The sequence below is a fragment of the Misgurnus anguillicaudatus genome, chromosome 24 (genome assembly GCF_027580225.2).
Source record: "Misgurnus anguillicaudatus chromosome 24, ASM2758022v2, whole genome shotgun sequence".
NCBI classification, from domain to species: Eukaryota; Metazoa; Chordata; class Actinopteri; order Cypriniformes; family Cobitidae; genus Misgurnus; species Misgurnus anguillicaudatus.
The window spans coordinates 47,252,420-47,280,027 of record NC_073360.2 but is presented as its reverse complement, the minus strand read 5'-3'; the positions used below and the strand labels follow the sequence as shown (position 1 = coordinate 47,280,027).

Below are 27,608 nucleotides of genomic sequence, written 5' to 3'. Positions count from 1 at the left end.
AGTTGTGTTAACTTTGTGTGTATAAAACACATTTGTTATGGTAATGTAAAGTTAGTGTAATTCTGTAGCAGTTGGTAGATAAGTTGTTGTTTTGATTTATGTACAACATTAAGAAAATTACTTTTGTTAGAAAATACTCTTCCAAAGTAAGAGTTCAAAATAAAATCATAAAATAATTAAATTAATTGTATTAAAGCAACACAAATTGCACTGTTGCGCTTTTAAACCTCATGTGGGAGCCGTAAGCCAATCTAACATGGAAAATTACATAGTGTTGCTTTAATATGTAAACAGTCATGTGATTGTTGTTAGTTTTACTTACTTGAGTTTTTTTGTTTCTTTAATCACAGGCTGCAGTCTCACAAGAACTTCATCTGCTGTATTTTTATCTCCAATAAATTTATTTAGATTAAGTTCATCCAAATGCTGCTCAGACATCAACAACACAAAAACTAAAGCTGCCCACTGTGAAGAGGAGAGTTTGTGGTTTCCTACTGATTTAGATTTCACATAAAGTTGAATCTCCTGCAGCAGTGAATCATCACCCAGTTCATTCAGACAGTGAATCAGATTGATGGATTTCTCTGGAGACAGATTCTCATTCATCTTCTGTTTAATGTACTCAACAGTTTTCTCTTTCTTGTAGGAGCATCTTCTCATCTGTGTCAGTAGATCCTGTAAGAGAATCTGATTGGACTCCAGTGAAAGACCCAGAAGAAAACGCAGGAAAAGATCCAGATGTCCATTCTTACTCTGCAAAGATTCATCTACAGCTCGCTGATGTAACTCAGATAATGAATCCTGTTCTGATGATTTATGTTTAAATTTGCCCAAAATGTTAGAAAACCAACCTGGTTTAGGATTAAAAACATTTGTGTATTTGTTTGTGATGGAGATGTGAGCATAAAGAGCTGCTAGATGTTCCTGGATGCTGAGATGAACAAAGCAGTAAACTTTCCCCTGATACAAACCAAACTCCTCTCTGAAGATCTGAGTACACAATCCTGAGTACACTGATGCTTCTGCTACATCAATGTCACACTCTCTCAGGTCTTCATCATAGAAGATCAGATTGCCTTTCACAAGCTGCTCAAAAGCCAGTTTCCCCAGTTTGAAGATCATGTCTTCATCTTTCTTCTCATAGTCCTTCTGATGTTTGATGTTTGTCTGAATGATCAGGAAGTGTGTGTACATTTGAGTGAGAGTCTTGGGGATCTCTCTTCTCTCTGCTTCACTCAACATTCTCTCTAGAACAGTGACTGAAATCCAGCAGAAGACTGGGATGTGACACATGATGTAGAGACTCCTGGATGACTTCAGGTGTGAGATGATTTGATCAGACAGACTCTCATCACTGATTCTCTTCCTGAAGTATTCCTCCTTCTGTGGATCAGTGAAGCCTCGTACCTCTGTGACTCGATCAACACACTCAGAGGGGATGAGATCAGCTGCTGCTGGTCTGGAGGTGATCCAGATGAGAGAAGAGGGAAACAGATTCCCCTTGATGAGGTTTGTCAGCATCACGTCCACTGAGGTTGATTCACTTACATCACACAACCTCACACTGCTGTGAAAATCCAGAGACAGACGACACTCATCCAAACCATCAAAGATGAACAACACTTTATATTCATCACTGAAGATTTCCATTTCTTTTGTCTCTGGGAAGAAAAGATGAAGAAGATCTAAAAGACTGAGTGTTTTGTCCTTCATCAAATTGATCTCTCTGAAAGGAAGTGGAAATATGAGGTGGACGTCCTGATTCTCTTTCTCTTCAGCCCAGTCCAGAATGAACTTCTGTACAGAGACTGTTTTTCCAATGCCAGCGACTCCCTTTGTCAGCACACTTCTGATGTGTTTGTCTTGTTCAGGTAAAGGTTTAAAGATGTCATTACATTTGATTGGTGTCTCCTCTGTTGTTGTTCTTCTGGATTGTGTCTCAATCTGTCTCACCTCATGTTCATTACTGATCTCTCCACTTTCACTCTCTGTGATGTAGAGCTCTGTGTAGATCTCATTCAGTAGTGTTGGGTTTCTCTTATTTGATGTTACCTCATACAAACACTCAAACTTCTTCCTCAGATTTGATCTGAATGTTTTCTGATGACAATGATAACTGTAAAGAGATGCATGATACTATTACATAAATTAAAGAAGTTAGAAAAACATCTAAACTAATAATAATATCATGTAAGTGATATCTACTTTTACTCATTAAATAACAACATGATTCTTATACACTCTTAATTGATCTGAGTCTGATCCAGACAACATTATTGACCTTAAACAGAAGACATTCAGACAATCTGATATTAATAGACTAGTCAACAGTTTGTGAACACATATTTGAGCATATTATCACATCTTTATCTATACAGAGCTGTTGTACCTCAGACCAGGTGATGTTTCTCTGTCCTGAAATGTTATTGACTGATCACTCTTCATGGACACACAACTGATCTCAGATGAGTCTGATCTCTTCTGCTGTACATGTTTGTCACATCTCTCCAGGTTTCTAAGAATTATTTAGAGTAATCAGAGCACATTTATACATAATGATAATATAGATTAACTTAATTTAATCTTTTCATTAATATTGCTTTCATTATTATGGTCCAGTTACAATCTTACAGATATCGCTACTTCACTTTAGTGCTGTTATTATTATTATTACCAATCTGAGTAACTCATTTTACTTCATCCTAAACTATTAAAAACTGCTGTGCTTTTATTGTTCTTTGCCTTTTTTGTGTGTGTTTTTTAGTTTCTATTTCATGTGAAGCTGTTTTGAAACAATCAACAATTGTGAAAAGTGCTAAATAAATAAAATTCACTTGACTTGATATAGCGTCATTTAAATAACTTTACACAGAAATTATAAAGAATTTAAAAAATACATAAAAGTTCATTTTAAAATATCCCGCTGATCATGAGACAGCTGTTGTACCTCAGACCAGGTGATGTTTCTCTGTCCTGAAATGTTATTGGAAGAGGCATAGACGCATCACTCTTCATAGACAAACAGCTGATCTGAGATGAGTCTGATCTCTTCTGATGGTCTGATCTATAACAAGATAATATACAGTAGATGTTTTCATTCTTAGTTTAATTTGCATCAATAAAGATATTTACAGCTATTTGATGATCTAATTACAAATTAATTTATCCTATAAACATGCAGAATGTTATTTATATTAATGACCGTTTAAAAAAAAAATGTCTATTTTAAATATGAAACAAAGTGTGTAACTTGTCATTCACTTGTGTTTAGATAAAACATTTAATGCAGACTTGAATAAGAATACCTGACTCCTGGAGAATCATCTTCATCTCTGAATGTTTGTGAATCAGCCATGAATCATTCAGTCACATCAGTCTGATCTCCACTGATGAATCTGATCAACACCACAGACTCTGAATAAATCTAATGAATCTATGAATCATAATCATGGTCATAGGTTTAATACTTTTATAAACCAGCTCAAAGTCCTCTGAGTCAGTAGACAAGCATGCTTTTGTGTGTGTTTTAGTTTCTATTTCATATGAAGCTGTTTTGAAACAATGAACAATTGTGAAAAGTGCTAAATAAATAAAATTGACTTGACATAGCATCATTTAAATAACTTTACACAGAAATTATAAAGAATTTAAAAGATACATAAAAGTTATAAACTTTATAATGTTCATGGAACCTCAATATAAGTTTAAAAACTAGTTCAGATGTGGAGAATGTGAACATATTTTCAACATCATTTAAGGTCTCATTTAGACAATTTATTCTTTTTCTGGACCAAATAAACACTCTCAGGATGCATTCAATTAAAATGTATAAAGTTATAAAGTCTCTGCACTGCTTCTGACAAAATCCATTCAGTCACTGAGCTTTAATAAATATTAGTCATGTTTTAAAAACGATAATAGATGATACTGTTTAGATCAATATAATAGTTTAATTTTACTATTAACTGTAAAAATGATTTTTAGAAACATTGAGTCAAGTAACACTTACCTTCGTCAACCTATTTCTACTCAAAGTGAACAAGGACACGTAAGTGACTTTCAATGAATGTAGACACATTAAAACTGGTGTGTAAAATGGCGAGAGATTATAAAACACACCTGTTTATGACTTAAAGCAGTAAGAGATCAAAGTACGGTCCAAAGTCCCTTCTGTGCTGCTGCTGGCGTTAAGTATTAATGTATAAACGTCAGGATTATCTGATTAAAATGTTTTTTGAATATAAACAAAGATGAAGATAATTTGGCCAAACGTTAAATTCCAGCTGAATATTTATGTATAAATGCATATGCGTGTAAATCAATGTTTGTGTGAAATAATGAAAAATATGCACAAAAACACCTAAATAAATGAATTCATATTTATATGAGACACTTACTACTAGATGTACTGTATGTTATATATTTATTATACAGGACACACACACACACACACACACACGTCTAAATGACGAAGAGAGACAGATCTCGCCAATGACCTTTATTTTAAATCTTTTTATTTTGCTTAATTTTTACATTAGTAACTCAAGAAACAGACACATTCACACACGTTGTGTAATATGCAAATTATCCAACTTACCTTTATATATAACACAATATTAGGGGCGCTCCCTAGTAGATGTCAGAAATCAGAATCACAAATAATCCTGAGGTATTTACAAGACTTTCAGAACAGAAGTGATGTGTTATACAGAGTTATTCCTCCTGCAGCATCATGACCACTCACTGCTAAACCCTGGATGAGTGTTTTCTGAGTAAAAGCCTTCATCTCTCCTCGTTTCCAACATAGCCTAGAGGATTCATAAGAAAATGGAGACATTAATACATAAATTACCTTAACAGTAGGCAAGCATGCACAGACATATTCCCATTGCATTTTGCCATGAACCTAACAGTGATCACAATTTCATGCTTAATTTGCACACCTGATAAGCAGTTATTGTTCACTTCATTGCAGTGTAAACATTTTCTAAAATTCCTGGGATGGCTCAGACTTTGTTCTCCATTTAGTTACACCTGTATATTGAAATGAGCATAATTATATTAGTTAACATTACAAAGATAAACATTCAGACATGTCAACAGAGAAATTAAATGGTATGGCACCATTTTAAACCTCTTTAATCAAAGATGTAAAAGAAAATGAATACCATCAAGCCAGCAGAAGTGTGACTGTCCACCAGACTTCTGAATCTGAAACAAACCAAAGAGAGATTTAACAATACAGCATCACCCTCCTCCAGGACCACATGATGAAGAATTTCTGACAGGACAACATCTGGCAACTATTGGGTATTAGAAACAAACCCAAAAAATACTGCAATTTCCAAACATCACAGCCTAACCTCCCTAAAAACAGAAGTGCATCGTATGAGAGCAGGTAATACTTCAAACATGTATAAGGTATTTGTCATAAAGCTACTATAATAGTTAGTGAGGATAAAGACTTTCAGTCTCTGATTCTGTATTATTGAATGTGCTGCTACCATCAAGATGTTCAAGATGTAGTCTGATGTTCTGCACTTCTTTCTCCTGCTGTTTTGTCTCCTCCTTGAATTCTTCCAACATGGTTGATGTTCACTGCTTCTTCATAAAATTAAAAACAAATTAATTCACTTAAGTTGTATAAAAGGGTCTGACATTTCTGGGTGTCTGTCACTTTAAGACTCGAATAATGTGGTTATGATAGAGGAAGTTTAGTCTACCGTGTTGTGTAGCTTCTTCAGTCCCTTAAATGATCCAGCTTTCAATATTCATGTGTTGAGTTCATGAAGAAAAGTAAGTGACTGTTTGTTGTGTTGATGTTTCTATGTTGTAGAATTTCCCTGCATGCTCAGTGATGAGTGAGATTATAATTAAATGATTATAGCAATAGAATAATGTTTATGCTGTAAAACACTGTAGGAAATAATAAGTTAACTGATGTGAGTCTTCTGATGTACAAGTTACAGGGAGTTTTCCAGAACGGCTGTTCAACGGAGGGCCGTTGCCGGGCCGTCTGCAAAATGTCTAATAACGCAATATGAATAGATTAGCCAACAGCAGGGGCACTAATACAATCACTTATATGCTGCTACTTGTAAAAAAAAACGAGAAAGAAGAGTCGGCCTACTGGCCGTGATTGGTCCACGGATTCCCGGAATTCGCGAGCCTGACCATCCACAGCCTGGTCATGATGAGGGACAGACAGAGTTAACTTCACACCAGCAAGAGGTCATGTAAGTGCTAGTAGTAGCAGGACACGTGACATTATAATATAATGTACATGATATAAAAATAAATACAAATCACGTGAAAATTAACGTGTGACTGTGTGTGCGCTTGGGTGTGTGTGTGAGAGAGAGAGAGAGAGGCGTGGGCGCAATTGAACAGTGAAAATGTAAAAACAATACATAGGCTATACTCTGTCATTTTGTTCATATGGGACATCATTCAAACTGCAGAGTGTTGTATACAGTCGCAATAAGTCAAAACACGTGCTTTTGTCAAACTGTAAACTCTTGTCCAACTGTAACCTACAACTGTCATCTAACCAAAATCACACACACACAAACACCAAAGCAAAAAGTATTTATCCAATCACATTTAAAAACAGTCTGTGGGTGGACATTCATCGTATTGCATTTGTTTTCATTTCTTTCATTGACTTTATTGTATATGAGAGGTTGTAGGGAGCTCACATTTTCTGCTACAATAAAGGTATTGAATTAAATGAGAAAATATCAGTAATGCATTGCTACTACTCTAAACGTGCTAATATACAAGAAATGGGGCTAAATAATTGTCAAAATATTAGTTTAACCAAAAAATCCTAGCTTGCACTTTCCTCCATCAGTGTGCAGTTTTTCCTTGTCTTTTATATTTGTGTTTAGTATTGTGAAATTGGCAAAGACCTGGTGGTTGTTTGTGAAAGCTTTACAGACAAAATTAATAGGGCCTAGCCATTTTCATTATTTCACAGCCTTATTATACATCAAAGTGTATGACATTGACAAAATATTAAATAACCTTGCCAGGACATCCTTGTGTCTGTTGCGCACGGCTAGGTGCGAATGGCCGGATGATGGGCCTATTTGGGAAAAAGTCCAGGGCTATTTTTTTAGCCCCAGTCCGTCCCTGATAAGTTATGTAGTAACATTCATAATATTGAGTTAAAAAGAGTTAATATCGTGCTGAGGAGACCATGTGCGAGCTGTTGGTGTAGTAGCCTTGTCTGGCCAGAGGATGTCGCTATTTTCCTTCTGTAAACCATTTTAATACAGTTTCATGTATACTGGTCAGTAAGATAAATGAAGCTCCTTATATTAAGAGTCATTTCCCTATTTATGTAATTGTAGATTATGTTTAAAGGGGAATATTAATGTTTATTGAGATATTTATGTTTGATGATCATGATTTGTATTATATGTGTGGATTTATTATTTACGTTGCATAGCAATTAAAGTAAGTAACTGTTTAAATGTCAGTACCTAATGGTGATTTATTTGCCTTTTTATCAGACTATAATGACAATACTGGATATTTAAATGTTCTGAAACTCAATACAGTTAAGAGAAGAAAATACATCTCCTCGTCTTTTTTTCTGTGTCCTGACCGATACACCATCCTGTTTACTAGCTGAAAACCTTAATGAACTAGCCCTATTAGATTACTTCAGTAACATAAGTTAGTAAGATTTTGGAAATGTAATAGCTTCTTACCTGTAATTGTTATAGTAAAACGAAAAAAGAATCAATAAGTTGATGGATATCACACAATTGGGCTTGGGAGGACATCATAGACAGATTGGACAAGAAACTTGATCCGAAATGGCTCTGCTTTCCAGATCTCTGCCCAGGTTATTCTGTGTGGATCTACATGTTCCCACCTGGTCCACGCTCCTTGTTTGGACATGCCAGCCATTTTGGTATAGCGTTCTTCCTCTACCTCTGCTCGAATCTCGTCCTGAATCAATCTGCGCCTCTCTTTTCCACGAGCCAGATCGTAACGTGGCCTGGGAAAACAACCAAGACCCGCTCGTCTCGTTGCCACTGAGCCCACCATCGTTTTGTGCCTTAGTCAAGCCTCTGCTTTAGTGACTGCTTCCTGCGCCCGCCACTTCCTCCCGGTCTTCACAAGGATTCCTGCTGCTGCGACTTTTCTGTCTCTGGAGTCCCTGTACATCAACACCTTTCTGGAGCAGGTGACTTTGAACTCCTCTGTTAGTCCACTCAAAGGAAGATGCAGCTTGGTGGAATGGCTATACAGGGCAATGCTGCTCAAGGACCGAGGGAGCCCCAGCCATTTTCTGAGGAACTGGCTAATAGATTTCTCTAGATCCTCGACTGTTGATGTTGGTACCTCATAGACTAGCAGGGGCCAGAGTATTCTTGGCAAGACTCCGTGCTGCTAGATCCAGGTTCTAAATTTTCCGGGATATGTCAATCTCTGTGAGCCAGGTAGTCAGGTCGCGCTTGGTTTGTTTTATGGCAGTTGAGTCCTTCAGGGAGCTATCAAAGATCTTCCCCAGGCTCTTGACTGGTTTTTCAGTCACCGATGGAATCATGGTCTCTCCCAGGGCAAAGCGGAAACGGTCGGACACTTTACCCTTCATTAAGACCAGAGACCTGGACTTAGTAGGCTTGAAGCTCATTCTTGCCCAGGAGGAGCCATCTGCACCCAGGAACTGATGTTGTCTCACTGTCATCCATAAAGGCTCTTATAGGGGGCTGACAGGTCCCAGATCTTGACTTGGGCCCTCTGCATTCCACCTCTGCCGACTTTACAATCATGTTCATAGCCAGTGAGAAGAGAGATACGGAGATTGTGCAGCCGGTGATTATCCCCTTTTCAAGTTGATGCCAGGAGGATGTTATTTGTCCTGAAGAGACTCGCGCACTGAAGTTGTCGTAGTAATCCATGATGAGGTTGCAAACCTTGACAGGAACATGCTGTCTTACCAGTGCGATTTTGACGAGCATTTTCCTCCATTTATTACTCAGATTGTAATACTATGATGTTTTCTTCAGAACTGGATATTATTTATATAGATAACTGTATATCTACTGATATGAACAAGAGCAAAATATGAAAGTGTGTTTATAAAAGCAGGGTAGATATGAATGTCCATGTATACCTATAGTACAGTAATAACATCTGAAATATCAGTATGGTTGAAAACTTTACTTTTCAGGATAATTATCAGACATTATACATTAAAAGATCTAAAGAAAACTCCGCCTCCACTGCCACCTACAGGACATTTGTGTTATTACAGTTATTCTGCAGTGTGTCATAGACAATAGAAACATTATTCACAGTTTCTTTATTTTCTCCACTGAAATCTAAAGTGTGTGTTGAATGTGCAGATGAATGAAATGTATAAGATAACTGATGGTGCTGTTCTCAGATCAGATGCAGGGACACTGAGAAACATCAGCACCAGCACATCCGGCCTGTATCAGTGCACTGCGTCAAACATCAATTAAATCAATCTTCTGTTTACTGAATATTTCAATATTTACTTTATAAAAAAATGAACAATACTTCTGCAGTATTTAGTTAAATTTGATGTTTAATACATTTATAAAGTCAAACGTTTGGCTAACATTTGTAAATGCAAACTAACAGTGTAGAAAAGCATCAGGTTATGTATTAACTAACATTAATAAATGCTGCAATAATCTTAACAAATACAACAGAGTAGAAAGCAGATAAAACAGCAGATTCAGTTCATCATCTTGTTGATGTTTTCATTATGGAGACATTTCAATCATTCTGGAAGGAGTCTGATGAGTTGAATCAGGTGTTTTAAAACATTATGAAGGAAGGACACTGATCTACTAATAATATCATCAAAATATTCAAACAATCTCTGTGTGTGAGGGAGTCAAATCAATATTAGATGTCTGTGATGTCCTCACTGAATGAAACACAGTCCTGAAAATCACTGCATGAGATCAGAAACACCTCCAGAAATCACTGTCTGTTAACACAATTCACTTTATCATCCACAATGCTGCTTAAAGCTTTATCATACAAGATCCAGAAATGCTCTTCTGTCTGATTTCAAATGGACTGAGACAAAACTGTTCTGTGATCAGACAAATCAAAGTTTGGAAACTAAAGAGGAGAGAGATCATCTGTATTGTTATCAGTGCTCACATCAAAAGTCTTCATCTCTGTTGGTATGGAGGAGGATTAGCGTCTAAATGAGCAGCTTTCACATCTGGAAAGACCTCATCAATACTGAAAGAGCAACATCTGCTTTCATCTGTCTTTGTCTATTTCAGTAAGACATTGATAAACTTCATACTGCATCTATTACAACAGCATGAGTTTATAGTAGAAGAGTCCTGAGCACAGTCCAGATCTGAAAACCATCTGACAAACATTTGAAGTGAAAAATACAACAAAGAAAACTCAGAACAGCTAGAATCCAGTATCAGACAAGAATGGGACAACATTCATCTCCTAAAAGTTCATCAACGCGTCTCCTCAGTTCCCAGATGTATACAGACTGTTGTTAAAAGAAGAGGAGATAAACATCACCCTGTCACAACTTTATTCACACGTCTTCATGACATCAAATTTAAATTGACCTGATTTTATTCTTATAAAGTTCATTTGCTCATATTTGTTTTCTGTGTTTATAAGATTGAAAAATGATTGCATTGTGATTTTATTTCATTCAGTGTCTCTGATTTTGTGTTCTTCAGGATCTGACTGCAGGACTTTTTGATGATTGTGTGATCAATTAAAAAAAAGTCAAGACGTCCAATATTTGGATTTAGAGATAAATGAGCTGCGAGTCTTCAATGTTGTGCTGAACTTGAACACATTTCAGTTTAAGATGAAGTTAAAAACCCCAACAGTGTAGAAGAAGAGGAATCTTGTCAGTATTTACTTCAGTTTATGATCCTATGAGATTTCTTGCTCCTCTTACACTGACTGATAAATCGCTCTTATAGGAAATGTGTAGACAGAAGCTGAGTTAGGATGAAGATTTACCTCCAACACTTCAAAGTCAGATTTAGATAAAGTCACAGATCAGATCCTGTACTGAATAATCAACTCATACGGTTAAGAGGAAGTGATGTCACTATTGTGTCTTCTTATTCACCAGCAGATCATACTGAAGATCAGACAGACAACTTTACCACCATCTGTAAGGGCTAAAATTGAAAGAGAAAGTCAATCAGATATGAGATCATCATCAGTGTCAGATGAAGAGATAGAAAAACAAACTATTAGTGCTGTCAGTCAGTGATAGAAATAAAATCTTCAACATAATAAACATGTCAACAATCTGTTTATCACATACACATGAGCTACAACAATACAAAAACACATTTCATCTATTTCCTCTGAATATTTGATGTCAATGTAAGAGATGAATGTATTGATATGTATGTAGTATAACATAATGACAGTTTTATGAGTTCACACACAAACAGTAAGAAAATGAAGGTGATGCTTTATTTTAAAAGTCCTGGAGGTTGACAGTCGTTGAAATAAAGACAAACAGCATCAATGTCAAAGCTCGACAGAGAGTTGTGTGAAGTGTCCATCAGATTTTAAGAGTTGACTTTCTCTTCTTTTTTCTAATCTTCATCTCTATCATTTATCATCTGTACTTTGTGTTTATCTGTTGTGTATATATTGTGTTTGTGTTGTTATTTCTGTCTGTATTCTGATGATTTGATAAATAATGCTTAAAACATGAAATAAAAACCAAGTTGTTATAAAAAGAGTTTAAGATGAACATCTAGTCAAGTGTGCATAACTATAGAGGTGTCGGCCTATCAAACAAACCCCATTAACAAACATCATATATAATGTGTAAGAAGAGTAAGATCACAGTATTAAATCCTGGAGTGAACAAACTCAACATCACAGTTAGTAAACAGACTCAGACATTGTGTTGAATTCTTATTGTGTTGATCTGACAAAGCATCAAGTGTTGTTCATGTACACTTCATATTTTCTGTTTGTTGGGTTTAAAGGATACACAGCCTATAACAGCAGCAGATCAATTTACATTTATTTCTAATATTTATATTCTAGGATTTAAATGACACTGCATGAGTTTACTTTAAACATTTATTTAAATGAGCTCTACTCACTTTACTCTCTTTAGTTTATAATGTGGATCATCTCTTAGATCAGAGATCAGCTTCACTCCTGAATCTGTGAGTTTATTACCAGACAGATCCAGTTCTCTCAGGTGTGATGGGTTTGATCTCAGAGCTGAAGTCAGAGCAACACAACCTTCATCTGTGATATCACACCTCCTCAACCTGTAGAGAACAGAGACTTTATGTAAATGATGCAAAACTACAAAGTTGGTCCACAAATCTCTAACCTCCATCTCTTCATGTAATGTTCCTCTTTCAATCCCTCAGTAACTGAGACACTATGTGTTTAAATGTCAAATAAATCCATCACACAGCTGACTATTAGTCTTAGATGTCCTAAACCACATGAACATTTCTTCATAAATCTATATTGAGTTCATGACTCACACTTGTAATTCTCATCAGGTATTTGATGTAAAAATCTTCCTCTATTACAGGAGGAATATCAGCTGGAGATAACATAACTCTGATCTTACATTTAAAGATGTTACAGTGTTTAAAGATCAATTTCACTCAATCTATAAAAACATTATTAATGTGTGTGTCAGTGTCAATGATGGATCAATGTTTTTAATCATCTTTATAAAAACAACACGACGAGGAGAAAAACTCTTCATACACAATAATATCAGCAAAGATTTCATAAACACCAAACTACATTTTCTGTCATTTTAACAGAGGAGTTTTGTTGCACGTTGTGAAGGAAATTGAAATGAATCATAACTAATAATAACTAACATGTCTTTTCCTTACAGGTTTGAACATTTGTACTGTATGCTTTTAACAACAAAATGTGTTGAAATAGAAGTAGTACATGTGGTTAAATGATTTCAATTTAAAACCCCATGACTTGTTAAAGCTGAGGTCATCAAGAAAGTTAAATTTGGTTTTGTCTGCATAGTAACAGAGAGGAGTTTCTGAATTGCAGATATGAAGAATAAATCATATCAGAGATAAATGATGTGACTTTGTCCTGTATCTATCCTATATAAACTCTTGTATTCTTTCTGATGAGGAGGATTCAGTCGTGATTAAATCATATTCAAAGACATTGATTGGAGTCTGTCAGCTTGAACACATGATCTTATTTCCTCAAGTGTTTGTTTTCATTAGGGGTGGGAATCGTTTGGACCCTCATGAATCAATTCAGAATCGACATATATCATTAATATGTTAACCAGCATATTGATATGTAACTGAAACTAACATATCGTCTAATCATCATCATTATACACAGTGATTTTGGCAGTATTACTGTATTTATCTAATGCAGCGCACCCAGCGCCTCCGTCTGAATAACAAATGATGTGCATATTTTTACAGAAGTATATTCATGTTCTTATCTAGATCTAAACATTTAGCGACAGGTTTTGGAAACCCTATTACACTTTAAAAACAAACGGTGCTATACAGCACCAAATGTGGTTCTTTGCTCGTAATCATAGAAGAACCGTTTTTAGTGCCATATAGCACCGGTGAAGCACCAGTGAAGCACCAGTGAAGCACCTGTGTAGAACCAAATAGGGGCCATATAGCACCACATATGGTTCTACATAGCACTATTTGCAGGGTGCGATTTGTGAAAAAAACAGAGGGGGGGGGATGTTTTCATAAACGTCGATTTCGGCGACGGTGGGTACCCACCATATTTCGTCATGAGTCATTTTGTACCCACCATTAGTTTTAACTTTTTTGACTGTTTTCAGTGGTTATGAAGAGCAATATATGAGAAATTTGGTAATCATTGTCCGACCTAACAAAAATCCATTATAATATTATTATGATTTTTTATATATTTCTAATTTAAATATTTCTAATATTCAGAAATGCGCTCTCCGCTCACGAGCTCTGATAGGAACAAACCCGAACCTCACTGTCTGCTGAACTTGCGCAGAAACATAAAAATATAACCAGCTTTTCAAAATGGTTTTAAAACTAAACATTTATACTAGTTTAGCACAAATTATGAGCTTATTGACGATTTTTTATAATTCTTGACATAATGCTTCTCTGTCCACAGCACATTTCAAAACATTTTAATTCATAAAAATAAATCATGAGAACATGAACTCATTACTGCATTTGCAGGAATTGTAAAATCTTTTTTCTTATTAACTCATGAAGCACCCTAACGCAATATTTTTACTCTAATAGCTTATCTTTCCCCACACATATGAACTGTGATCATGCACAACGAAAAAACACGCAAGAATTAAATCTTGAATGGCAAAACTATATGGCACAACGTAGTGTCAACTTAAACATAAATATGAACAATGTATTGATTGCAAAGTTAAACCATTACAGTAGAAACAGTTTTAATGCTGCTTTTAAAGTAATAACATTAACTTTACACTGCGATGCTGAGCTACAGTGAAATGATAGAAAAGTCAGATGCATTATGTGTTAGTCACTTAGCCTCATTTGCGCAAACTGGACGCGCCCGCGCCTCGCTAAATGCCTCATCGGCATTTATCATGTGTGTAACTTCGGCCATTCTCAGTGGTGTGACTGGGACACTAACTCTGCTTGTCATCATAAACAGATAATCAGATTGTTATGTTTATTCCCGCTTTATTAATATGCGGCTGAATATGCTGCATTTCATCGTTTCGACACACAGCTCCATAACCATCTCGCAAGTGTTGATAGGCTATGAGGTTTAACCGGGTCTGTAACCAATCAGATAGCGCCGTGGGCGGGACATTGAGCAAGTCTGCAGAGTGGTGAATACAGAGAGGCTGCGGGGCACCTGTATCAGAGCCAGCCAAAGTAGCGCATTTTAAAACAAAATTGACTTTAATCAAACCACGGATCCGTGATAAGTTTTGTGATCCGTCTCGCCACTTGTGTAGTAGCACTGATCACTTTGAGAGGGGGATAAATTTATCCCCACCGGGGATAAAAATAATTAAGCAGAGGCAGGGATACGTTGACCAGAAAGGGGGAAATCCCACGCATCCCCCCCGGCAAATCGCACCCTGACTATATGGTTCTACACAGGTGCTTCACTGGTGCTTCACCGGTGCTATATGGCACTAAAAACGGTTCTTCTATGATTACAAGCAAAGAACCACTTTTGGTGCTATAAAGCACCGTTTGTTTTTAGAGTGCACCCACAGCGGAGCTTACACGAGCAGTAGAGAAAGAAAAAACAAATACATCTAGCCCTATTTGACTCATTATAAACTGCAAGAAAACAAAAGACATGTTGGGATGATCTTCATCTGCCTTTTCTCTGTTCAGTGAGCGGCAAGAAGAAACAGCACCTTTTATTTACAGACTCATCTGATGTGCTAGTGCGGTGCGCGCTCTCAAGCTGTCCGTGTGCAGCACCCCTCCCGCAGTTTGGTTCTGATAACGTCATGTTATTATTTTGTAAAATAACTTTTAAGAATCAATTCTTGACATTTGTGAATTGATTCAGAATCCTCCACATCATGATGCATCAAAGAATAATTTTTTTTTCATAGTGTTCATAATGGACAAAATGTTGTGTGACTCTACTGTGTTTGTCTTCTGTGGACACCCGCTGATGATAAATGTAATATGTCTGATAAATATAACAGACTTCAAGCGCACCTGAAAATGCAAAACCCTTTAATTCATTACACGCTCTGTGCCGCTCATTCTTTGAATCTCGTTGGTGTGAACAGCATAGATGATTGCTGTGATGAGGTCACATCATTTTTTAGTCATTTACAATCTCTTTATAACTTTTGCAGCGCATCCACTCATCGTGTATCGGGTATTTAATGACAGTGACATTCACATTAATTTAACCCTTAAACCTCTGTGTGCCACAAGATGAAACCGTAGGGCCAACTCCACCGAAGCTCTCTATGAAAACTACAATACAATTAGAAAAGCACTTGCAAAAAATACAGCAGATTGTAATGAAACAGCAGACACAAGACGTGATGCTGCCGCACTCGCTGGTAAGCGTAATAATCTGGAAACGACGATAATGACTACACTGTGGAACCGGGTGCTAAACAGATTTAAGGCAACAAGCGTTCATCTGCAAAAATGCGACATAGACTTATCCACTGCTGTTGAACTATTGCAGTCATTACACTTTTATGTTGGCACTACGAGAGCAGTTTGTTGAGGTAGATGAATCTGCTCGTGCTTTCAGTGTTACTCAGACTTATCAATATGACGTTTGCCACAAACGAAAGAGAAAGCTGATGAGTCATCTGATGAAGATGAAGTATTATTTACTGATGTAAGTCAGAGATTTAAGGTCGAGGCATATTATGTCATTTTGGACAGACTAAAATCATGCCTGGCCAAACGTATTGATGCTTACAAAGAGGTCTATTATCTTTTTGGTGTTCTCTTTTGTAAGGACTGTACAGAAAGTGAATTGTGCACATAAGGGCTGATAAACTGTCATCACTTATCCAGTGGACCAAGATAAAACTTTGATGAACTGATTCAGTTCAGACATTTTATCAAAGACAAGACCTCACCTGCAAAGCTGCTGCAAATTATTGATCAGAATGGACTAAAGACAACATTTCCTAATGTTTTTTTGCACTTAGACTTTATTTAACTATGTCAGTATCTAACTGTGAAGGAGAGAGGTCTTTAGCTACTCTAAGGGGGCATGCACACCAAAGCTTTTACGCCCGTGGCCGGCGCATGTTTTCAATTGTTTCCAATGAAAGCTCTGCGTTTTTTAAATAAGCCAGCAGCTAGCGGTTTTCTTCCGCACTGAAAAACGGCGCGCTGCGGTTTTTCCGCGTTCGGCGCTGAGAGTTTACAAATATTCAACTTTGAGTGAAAAGCTCCGCTCGTCAATGTCAGTTCTCACACAGCCGTCCAATCACAGTGGAGGAGGGGCGGGACATTACCACAGCAACTAACAGCTGAAGTATCACAGCTACCAAAGCGCTCAGCTGAAGAAAGCTGACACACAACTGAAAAAACAACTGGCATTCAGAATTAAAACGTGGCTGAAAACGACTGGACAAAGTTTTGGTGTGCACAATCCCTAAAGCGAGTGAAAAATGAACTTAAGACAACAATGACACAAAAACATCTTTCTGCACTTTCCCTGCTTGTCATTGAATCTGAACTGATTAGAGACATAGATTTTGAAGACATCATATGCCAGTTTGCTTGGTAAAAATCCAGAAAAATGCAATTGTAAATTGTTTGAGAATTTGTGCATAATATCACTGCTTGAACTGAACAACACAAACAAAACAAATGCAATGTAGCATTACAGCACTGAGTAGTTGCACATTAACTACAGATGTTGATATATTCCAGATTAAAGTGTTGTTTTTTTGTGTTCAATTTTACAAATTACATGTTTATAATGATAGTTTCCTTGTGAAATGTAATAATTGTTAATTCTTACAAAATCTTATAAATTATTAAGTGGATTCTTGCATGATCATTTGTGAGGTGGGTCGGGGACACCACAAGGTCTTAATACTCCACTGCTTATTTTAAGGACTACAAAACAATACATGAAAATAATGCATTATATCTTACCATTAAACTTCATAAATCTAGTAGAGATAATGGTTTTATGTGTACTCAGAAGATGTGATTCACTGTTAACTGTGGGGTACAGGGCTGTTATGATAACAGGATACAGCGTGCTATGAGAGGGATTGTTTATTCACGTTAATAAATTAAAGACAAAAATATTCACCAAGTTGTCTACTCTATTTATAATGACAGATATTATATTTGATTTATTTTTATCAGACATTTTTATTTTCTGGAAATATTTAATACAGAATATGACAAATAATGCAGAATCGCTCTTCTGCGATTGCAAACAACTGTAGGGACTGACTGGCAGTAAATGTGACCATTTAGTGCATTAGATATGTGTTCACTGCCAAGATGCAAATATGGCCGTGGGCATGGTGGAAGTGACGTCTTTGGTACCCATGAATTGCTTAATTAACCATGAACATACCTGATAGGTTTTTGTAGATGACCATAGTGCATCTGTTCCTATTAAAAACAACTTTTAATTGCTCTTCTTTGCATAGGTTCATGGTAAGAATGTGGTCCACCTAAGTTTTGATTCCTACTTAAACAAATAAAGTAATATAACCGCACTTAGGGTTAGGGTTAGATTACCTCACGATAATCTCGTAAAACTGCCCTCTGTCTTTCCTGACGGAAAATTTAAGCAGAATCACAGAAAATAAACAGATGCACTCTGAGCAATTAAAGGAAAGTTTACACACACATGACTTGTATTAACAAAGTCTGCTTCATTTGGAAATATTGCCTTGTGTATGTGAACTGAACTAACATTGTAGCCATTTAACCCCCGGTTTCAAAACAAAGCAATCGATCTACAGGTCTGAAAACACCCTAAGATTAACTTTTATGATCCACTTTCAACGTTGTTTAGTGTTTATAAATCCATTACAGATGTTATGATCTCTATAAAGTCTCACTATAATCTATATGTGATTTCTGTCTGAACATCAGATCACAATCTTACTTCAGTTTCTCCAGTTTACAGTCAGGATTCTTCAGTACATCAGAGATCAGCTTCACTCCTGAATCTGTGAGATTATTATCAGACAGATCCAGATCTCTCAGGTGTGATGGGTTTGATCTCAGAGCTGAAGTCAGAGCAACACAACCTTCATCTGTGATATCACACCAACTCAACCTGCAGAGAACAGAGACTTTATGTGAATTATGCAAAACTACAAAGTTTGTCCACAAATCTCTAACCTCCATCTCTTCATCTAATGTTCCTCTTTCAATCCCTCAGTAACTGAGACACTGTGTGTTCAAATGTCAAATAAATCCATCACACAACTGACTATTAGTGTTAGATGTCCTAAACCACATGAACATTTCTTCATAAATCTATATTGAGTTCATGACTCACACTTGTAATTCTCATCAGGTATTTGATGTAAAAATCTTCCTCTATTACAGGAGGAATATCAGCTGGAGATAACATAACTCTGATCTTACATTTAAAGATGTTACAGTGTTTAAAGATCAATTTCACTCAATCTATAAAAACATTATTAATGTGTGTGTCAGTGTCAATGATGGATCAATGTTTTTAATCATCTTTATAAAAACAACACGTCGTGTTATTGTGTTCATACACAATAATATCAGCAAAGATTTCATCAAAGAAACACCAAACTACATTTTCTGACATTTTAACAGAGGAGTTTTGTTGCACGTTGTGAAGGAAATTGAAATGAATCATAACTAATTATAACTAACGTGTCTTTTCCTTACAGGTTTGAATATTTGTACTGTATGCTTTTGACAACAAAATGTGTTGAAATAGAGAAAGTAAAAGTTGTGTGTATTGAATAATGTAAGACTTTACAATAAGGTTTTGATTATATCATGATCTTATTTCCTCAAGTGTTTGTGTTCATAAGATGTTGTCTAACTCTCAGCTAACAGAGAAAAGTTCTAAGAAAGTTCCCTGAAAGTTCCCAAAAACGTTCTGCCAACATAAAAGTGTCCAGTTTTCTCCATGCTCTCAAGAACGCTCTCTGGTTGTCCGAACAATGAATGTTACATTCTACCATTTTCAAACGTTATGACAATGTCATGTTTAAATGTTCACATAATGTTTTAAACAACAACTGTTTTATAGACATATTTGCTTGTTATGTAAATGATAGAGAAACATTCCATTTTATTATTTTAAAACGTATTATTCTGCCCTCACTGTTAGACTCAGACACAGCTATGCAGATAGATAAACTCCTCAACAAGTGACAGGTGTGATGTCCTTTTATTCATGTATCCTTCAATTACTGACAGAGTGAAACTACAAAAATAAACAAATAAACAGCATGTAGACTGTATTCTAATGTATGTTCACATGTACCTATGCAAATTTTGGCTAACATTCATCAAAACTAAAAACTATCAAATATAATCTTGTTTAACATAAATGTTCACAAATATTGTCTTCAAGGCTCATATTAAACATAAAACACTCAAAAGCAATGCTTTCTGTAAGACGACAAAGAAGGATGAATGCAGATCACATCAGAAGTGGATGTTGCTATCAGCCATATTTCAACATAGCCGTTTCTCAATATGCATTCTTGTCTCTACTTGTGTTCTTGTGGACTTGTGAAACGTCATCAGTCGCGGCCCAAGTACTGTTCCAATTCAAAGTTCGCATCAAGCCCAAGTTCACATAAAATCCCCGGATGTGTTCTTGATCCGCCCATTTTATCGAGGATGCATCGGAGGAGACTTGTGTGGACTTATGACAGCGAAGTTTCCCATAATGCATTTCGCGTCAGGAGTTCGTTCTTCCGAGTCTGAACTTGCAAGTTCGAACTACGAAGGACACAAGTCCGAGTTTGGCGTACTTAGTATTGAGAAATGGCTCATGTGTTGTTTTTCTAACTCTCATGCTAGTAAAGGTTAAACACAACACTTGTAACAACTACAACGCCTCCTACTGGAGGGAGAGAAAACTACTCCAGCACACTTATAAAACTTTCTTTCTGAATGTTCTCTAAAAATATTGCTGTAGAAACACGATTCACTTATTAGGTTTAGATGTTGATTATTTGTTTTATTTAAAGTCACAATGGTGGTGATCATTGTTTGTTTTAGTTGGACTCTTGACCCTTAACTTTTTGCTTGCTATTTATTCCCTGGTTGTGTTAACTTTGTGTGTATAAAAACACTGATCACAATAATGGTGACTTTAAAGGACAAGTTCGGTATTTTACACTTAAAGCCCTGTTTTCAGATTGTTCATGATGATATAGAATGTTTTTGACTGAAATTTGGACATATGATGCTGGCCTGAGAATTTTCGGGTGTTTCTTGTATCACCTCCCACCTCTATAATGGCTGTATAGGTTTACAGGATCCTTCCTAAAATGCATTAAACTTTCATTTACAAAGACGTGAAACTCACCGAGTGGTCAGGGGTGTTCACTGATATGCTCACACAAAAATCGCTGCAAAAGACGCATCCAACATGTTTTATCGTAGTTCTTGCCAAATCCATTGACTTGTATTAGATGTGCTGTGAGGTACGCTATTACTCTGTGCCAGGAACGTTGTTTGTATTCTTGCAATTGGCAAAGGCAGATTATCGCCACCAACTGGGCTGGAGTGTCTATTATTCAAGCTCTCAGCTCTCAGCTTTTGCAGTGATTTTTGTGTGAGTATATCAGAACACCCCTGACCACTCGGTGAGTTTCACGTCTTTGTAAATGAAAGTTTAATGCATTTTAGGAAGGATTGTTCCTGTCCACCTATACAGCCATTATAGCGGTGGGAGGTGATACAACAAACACCTGAAAATTCTTGGGCCAAATTTCTGTAAAACCATTCTATTTCATCATAAACAATTTGAAAACAGGGCTTTAAGAGTAAAATACACTTTTTATAAGTTTTAAAATTATAAGTTTAAAAATGGTAGAATGTAACATAATGTTCAGACAACCCAGAAACATTCACAGAAAATCAAGAAAACTGAACACTTTTTAAGTTAAAAGAAAGTTTTTGGGAACGTTGGGAACTTTCAAGGAACGTTCTTAGAACTTTTCTCTGTTAGCTGGGTGAGTGTTTGTCTTCTGTGAACACCCAGTGAGGATAAATGTCTTGTGTGTGTTGTCTATAGACGCACCGGAGTCAGTCAGGTGCGTAGGAAAATTCTAACAACACAACATCATTCACTTTAATTGGATGTGAATTTATTTTTATTTTAAGCTTTATCTCTGTTTTTATCTTCACAGGTTGTGTTGTGGTGAAACACTGCAGTACTTTGATGATGTATCGATTTCTCATAATTATTCATGAGAGTGTTGATGTATCTGTTTACTGATCAGATCCTTTACAGTTTGGTGTGTTTTTTTCATACAGTTTAAGTGTAACTAAACCTCAGTACATTTGTGACTATCAGAGAGATGATCTTACCTCAGATTCTCCAGTTTACAGTCAGGATTCTTCAGTACATCAGAGATCAGTTTCACTCCTGAATCTCTTAGTTTATTATAAGACAGATCAAGTTCTCTCAGGTGTGATGGGTTTGATCTCAGAACTGAAGTCAGAGCAACACAACCTTCATCTGTGATATCACACAAACTCAACCTGTAATAATGTAAATGATAAACACGGTCACAAACATGAACTGAAAACTGTAATTAAGAAACAAATAATGAATTTTTCATTGACTCTTTACTCATATAAACCAGTTTATTAGCTGTAATCAGAGGTTAAGCCTCAAAGAAACAATGATTTCAAACTCATCATGTAGGGTCGGTTTCGTAGACAGGGTTAATCCTAGTCCCAGACTAATATGGATGTTAGAGCTACCTTAATTTAAAAACAACTTGCCCTGTCATATCTGATCATATATCAGTGCTATTGTACTTGAATGTCCTAATACACTGAAAAAAAAGATTCATTCAAAACACTAAATTTTTTAAGGTAAGTGGTTGCAATAAATTTATTTCAGATACATTTAAACAAAAGTTTTTTTTTTAAATGTAGCTTAAATAAATTGATTGCAACCACTTACCTTAAAAAATTTTGTAAATTGAACGAATCATTTTTTTCAGTGTATAACCAAGGCCTCGTCCTGGCTTAATCCAAACCCTGTCTGGGAAACCACCCCATGGTGTTTGTTTGATTTGTGTGGTATTAAATATAAAAGTTAAAGGTAAGATTTATTAAAAGTGAATCAAAAATCTTTTATTGAGTCAAATTATATGTGAGGTTTTACAGTTAATAAAGCTTTTGTGTTTTGACACTATGGGGTGGTTTCCCAGACAAAGTAAGACTAAGTAAGACAGATAAGACTTTAGTTATTTAGGACAGTGGTTCTCAAACTGGGGCGCCGCAAGATGGTGCCAGGGGGCCCCAGTTTTATGACATTTTATAAAATAAACAAATTCATCATAAATTCTGTGTAACTAAACCTAAAAAAATAAGGCTACTAACAAACAGCACTACTTTGTATAATTTAATATGTTTTGTTTAATTAAAATGTTGCATTTTAGAACACATTTGTCATTACTTTTCCTTTAGGGGGGCTATGAAGGAAAGCTCCGTACACATGGGGGGCCACACGTTGAAAAAGTTTGAGAACCACTGCTTTAGGAGATTAAAGTAGCTTTTACATACATACCTCACAAAAACATTACTGGCATCTTGTGAAAAAACAATGGTACTCAGGGGCGTTGTAGCCATTTTAAAAGTGGGGGGGACTATGGTGATGTGACCTAAAGCTGATGTTCATAATAATGAATTCTAAATAGAATACCATTTTACAGCACCCTAGTGGCAATTTTGGGAACATGCCATGATAGCTTACATGAACCTATTTTTGTGAAATCATACCAGGGACGGATTGGCAATCTGTGCGTTCTGGAAAAGTCCAGAACGGCCGTTCAACGGAGGGCTGTCGCCCTGCCGACGGCAAAAAAAGTCTAAAAACGCAATATGATCAGCCGACAGCAGGGGCACTAATACGATCACTTATATGCTGCTAAGTGTAAAAAAATGAGGAAGAAGAGTCAGCCTACTAGCTGTGATTGGTCCAAGGATTCCCGGAATTCGCGAGCATGAGCATCCAAAGCCTGGTCATGATGAGGGACAAACCATAGATATGTATGAAGGCTAGATCTCTCGCTCTTGCTGCTTGCGGCCAATTGAGTGGAACGTCTGCATTTTGGCGGCCATCTTACCACAGGGTGCTTGCTCACTCGTAGCATTAAGTTTTAATGATGCAGGTACTTTTAAATGACCATAACTTGCTTAATTTTTTACCGATTTTCAAACGGTTTGGTTTGTAATAAACGTCAAAGATGTACCTATGACACTGCATACTTATACTAAAAAAAAAAATCATGAAACATGTTAAAGCATCCAGAATTATAACCACGTTAATAACGTTTGTAAAAAAAAAACCCGTTTGAAAATGGGTATAAAATTGAGCAAGTTATGGCCATTTAAAAGTACCTGCACCAAACTCAATGCTACGAGTAAGCGAGCGAGCAAGCGAGCGAGAGAGAGAGAGAGAGAAAGACAGAGAGAGAGAGAGAGAGAGAGAGAGAGAGAGCGAGAGAGAGAGAGAGATAGTGTATATATTTGATAGTGTATATTTGATAGTGTAATAATGCCCATAGCTCTATATGGGACAAACATCCAATGGAATCCCTGCATGCTGAATTCTGTAGAAATATTTTAAGAGTTCAGAGAAGAACACCTACTAATGCATGCAGGGCTGAATAAGGCAGATCCCCTAATAATACACATCCTAAATAAACCATATATACTAATTTTGTTCACATGTTCTATATATTTTTACCTGGTAATCCACAAGCCCCAATGTGAGAACCTGTGTAGTAAATTTTATCTCACATTACTGTGAGCTGACTGGTGTATACAGAGATGGGCATAAAAACATGGAAATGTATTTCAAATACAAATACAAAATACTGAGTCGAAAAATGTATTTAAATACAAATACAAAATACTGTGAGGAAAAATGTATTTAAATACAAATACAGTATTTTGTATTTTGAAAATACACAAAATACATGTGAAATTGGCGATTCTGTGCAAGTATCCCTATTAGGCTGAAATCTATCTGGGTCTATTTCTGAATGCCAAAAAGCATTTAGATGTGTGCAACTACTTAGAAACTTTCATTTTATTTTACGTACCTCTTGCTTTCCCCTGCCCTGTAAAAAATAAAAAACTAGAAAAATCTTTGTTATGACAACTTGACACATAAACCAGTACAATACAATACAACTTGTTATAAATTATAAACAATAATTATCAAACTTAAGAAACTACCTAGCTTTGTGGGTTAACATTACATTAAACCATGATTTAAAAGGCATTAAGGGCCCTATTTTAACGATCTAAGCGCATTGTCTAAAGCGCACATGTCACGGTAGGAAATCCTCTGTTTCCTCCGTGTCGTGTGTGTGTGTGTGTGTGTGTGTGTTTGTTTGTTCACTCACCTCTGCCATGTGCTCGTTTGATTAAGTGTTGTCACCTGTGTATGATTGCCTCGCTCCAGCTGGTCCTCATTACCCATCAGCTACATATACTCACTCAGTTCTCTTCCTGTTGTCAGATCCTCATTCATGTTCCAGCCAAAGTTTGGATTATCGTCTCCCGTGTTCGTGTATTTGGATTAGTGTTTCGTGTTGTCGTCTTCGTGTGAGTGTTCCGGTCCGTTCCTGGTTTCATCCATTGGCCATCTCCACACTCACCACCGACTTCACCAACCAACACTTCTCACGCCACCGTAGACCTTCGATCACCATTGCCTACATCCTGGACTCAGTCACTTTCTATGTTGTTTCACTGTATTACCATCATTCATAATAAATCTGTGTTGATCGCCTGCGCTTGCTTCCTCCACTTTATTGTATCGTTACAGAAGGATCTGACCATCATGGAAGCAGCAGGCGATCGCTCCCCATCTCATCTGGAGGAATTTCTTCAACGCACAGTGGGTCGTATGGATCGTCAAGAGAAAGCGATAGATGAGATGGGTCGAGCTTTCCAAGCGATGGTGACGAAGGTTTCCGAGCTCGCCCTCCAGGCTCAACAACATCATCCATCGCCGCCCGCTGCGCCCCCCACGCCACCCACACCGCCGATCACCACTGGGGGTTCTCCCCAGTCCGAGCCACGCCTCCCCATTCCTGAGAAGTATGCGGGTGAGCCAAAATTTTGTCGATCATTTCTTTCTCATTGTTCTCTGCACTTCGCCTTGCAGCCCCGTACGTTCACCACAGAGGAGATGAAGGTGGCGTTCGTTCTCTCCCTACTCACGGGGAAGGCTGCCCTCTGGGGGACGGCGGTGTGGGAGAACCAAGATCGCTGTTGTGCTTCGTTCCACACCCTTTCGGAGGAGATGAGACGGGTCTTTGACCGCTCCGTCGCCGGGAGGGAGGCGGCCAGGCTTCTAGCGGACCTACGACAGGAGGATAGGTCCGTATCAGATTATTCCATCAAGTTCCGCACCCTGGTGGCGGAGTGTAAGTGGAACGAAGAGGCGCAGTGGGATCATTTCCTGCATGGGTTGGCTGACCGCATCCAACAGGAGATTCGAGCCGTGGAACTTCCCTCTTTACTCAACGGGTTAATCGATCTCACTATCCGGATTGACAACCGGCTAGATCAAGCAGCTAGACGGAGGGGGAGGACCACTCGCACCACCAGTCCAGAGGTTCAGCATCGACGGCCAGAGGTTGCGGTCAGCCCACCTGGAGATCTGGAACCCATGCAGGTGGGGCGAGCTCGGCTCTCCCGGGAGGAGAGGATCAGGCGGAGATCCCTTGGACTGTGTTTATACTGTGGCAGCCCAGAACATCACATCCAGCGCTGCCCAGTAAAAAGATCAGGCCCGATAGTAAATCTGAGGCTACTATCGGGTGGGATCTCTGCCAGGAAGACCTCATCAACATCAACACTCCTTCCGGTGAGACTACGGTGGTCCACGCATACACTGGATCAGCACGCTTTGGTGGATTCTGGGGCCGAGGGCAGTTTCATGGATTTTAACTTCGCACATAAGGTCAAGATTCCTCTCACTTCCCTCAAACACCCCATTGCACCTTTTGCACTTGATGGACACAAGCTTCCAGTCATCACTCAGACCACCATTCCTGTTTCACTCATCACATCTGGTAATCATACGGAGAAGATTTCATTCCTCATCACAGACTCACCTCAGACTCCCATTGTTCTCGGTCACACTTGGCTCCATCAACACAACCCCAGGATTGATTGGCGTCTCGGATCTGTGGTTAGCTGGAGCGAGGAGTGTCATTTGTCTTGTCTTTTGTCTGCTGGTGTTAATGTTTCTGAGTCTGTGTTTCAGGGGGAAGCAGTGGATTTGACTAACGTGCCCGCGGAGTACCACGACCTGAAGGAGGTGTTCAGTAAGTCGCGGGCTGATTCTCTTCCTCCTCATCGTCCCTATGACTGTGCGATAGAGTTATTGCCAGGTACCTCTCCGCCTAAGGGCAAGTTATATTCCTTGTCTATTCCAGAGACGGCGGCCATGGAGAAATATATATCCAGTTCTCTAGCAACGGGGTTCATTCGCCCTTCCTCTTCTCCAGCGGGGGCGGGGTTCTTTTTTGTGGGGAAGAAGGACGGATCCTTGCAACCTTGTATTGACTACCGAGGGTTGAACAACATAACGGTAAAGAATACTTATCCTTTGCCGCTGATGTCTTCAGCTTTTGAGAGGTTGCAGGGAGCGTCCGTTTTCACTAAATTGGACTTACGTAACGCTTATCATTTGGTCCGCATTAGGGAGGGGGACGAATGGAAGACTGCCTTTAACACCCCTCGTGGCCATTTTGAGTATCGCGTGATGCCTTTCGGGCTATCTAACTCGCCGGCAGTCTTCCAAGCACTCGTTAATGACGTGTTGCGAGACATGGTCGATCAGTTCATATATGTTTACCTGGATGACATATTGATTTTTTCTTC

General features: G+C 37.7%; 2 protein-coding genes across 2 annotated transcripts in view; both read right to left on the bottom strand.

Annotated features, from left to right (window-relative positions):
* LOC129438994 (protein NLRC3-like) overlaps positions 1-27,608 on the bottom strand; it is a 469,470-nt gene that overhangs the window by 399,683 nt on the left and 42,179 nt on the right. The gene's annotated exons all lie outside the window — the stretch shown is intronic.
* On the bottom strand, positions 319-4,161 carry LOC141361551 (protein NLRC3-like). Its single transcript, XM_073863038.1, has 5 exons — positions 4,010-4,161; positions 3,306-3,395; positions 2,948-3,064; positions 2,390-2,515; positions 319-2,116 (listed from the first exon to the last, which is right to left on the bottom strand). Exons 2-5 carry the CDS (start codon positions 3,353-3,355, stop codon positions 319-321), a joined length of 2,091 nt encoding a protein of 696 aa, XP_073719139.1. The 5' UTR covers positions 3,356-3,395; positions 4,010-4,161.

What these genes read in the sequence shown, in the direction of transcription:
- LOC141361551 (XM_073863038.1), bottom strand. Translation starts at nt 3,355, where the DNA reads ATGGCTGATTCACAAACATTCAGAGATGAAGATGATTCTCCAGGAGTC. An exon ending in GATGATTCTCCAGGAGTCAG is followed by an intron (nt 3,065 to 3,305) that starts GTATTCTTATTC and finishes ATCTTGTTATAG; the next exon opens with ATCAGACCATCAGAAGAGAT. An exon ending in GAAACATCACCTGGTCTGAG is followed by an intron (nt 2,117 to 2,389) that starts GTACAACAGCTC and finishes ATCTCTTTACAG; the next exon opens with TTATCATTGTCATCAGAAAA.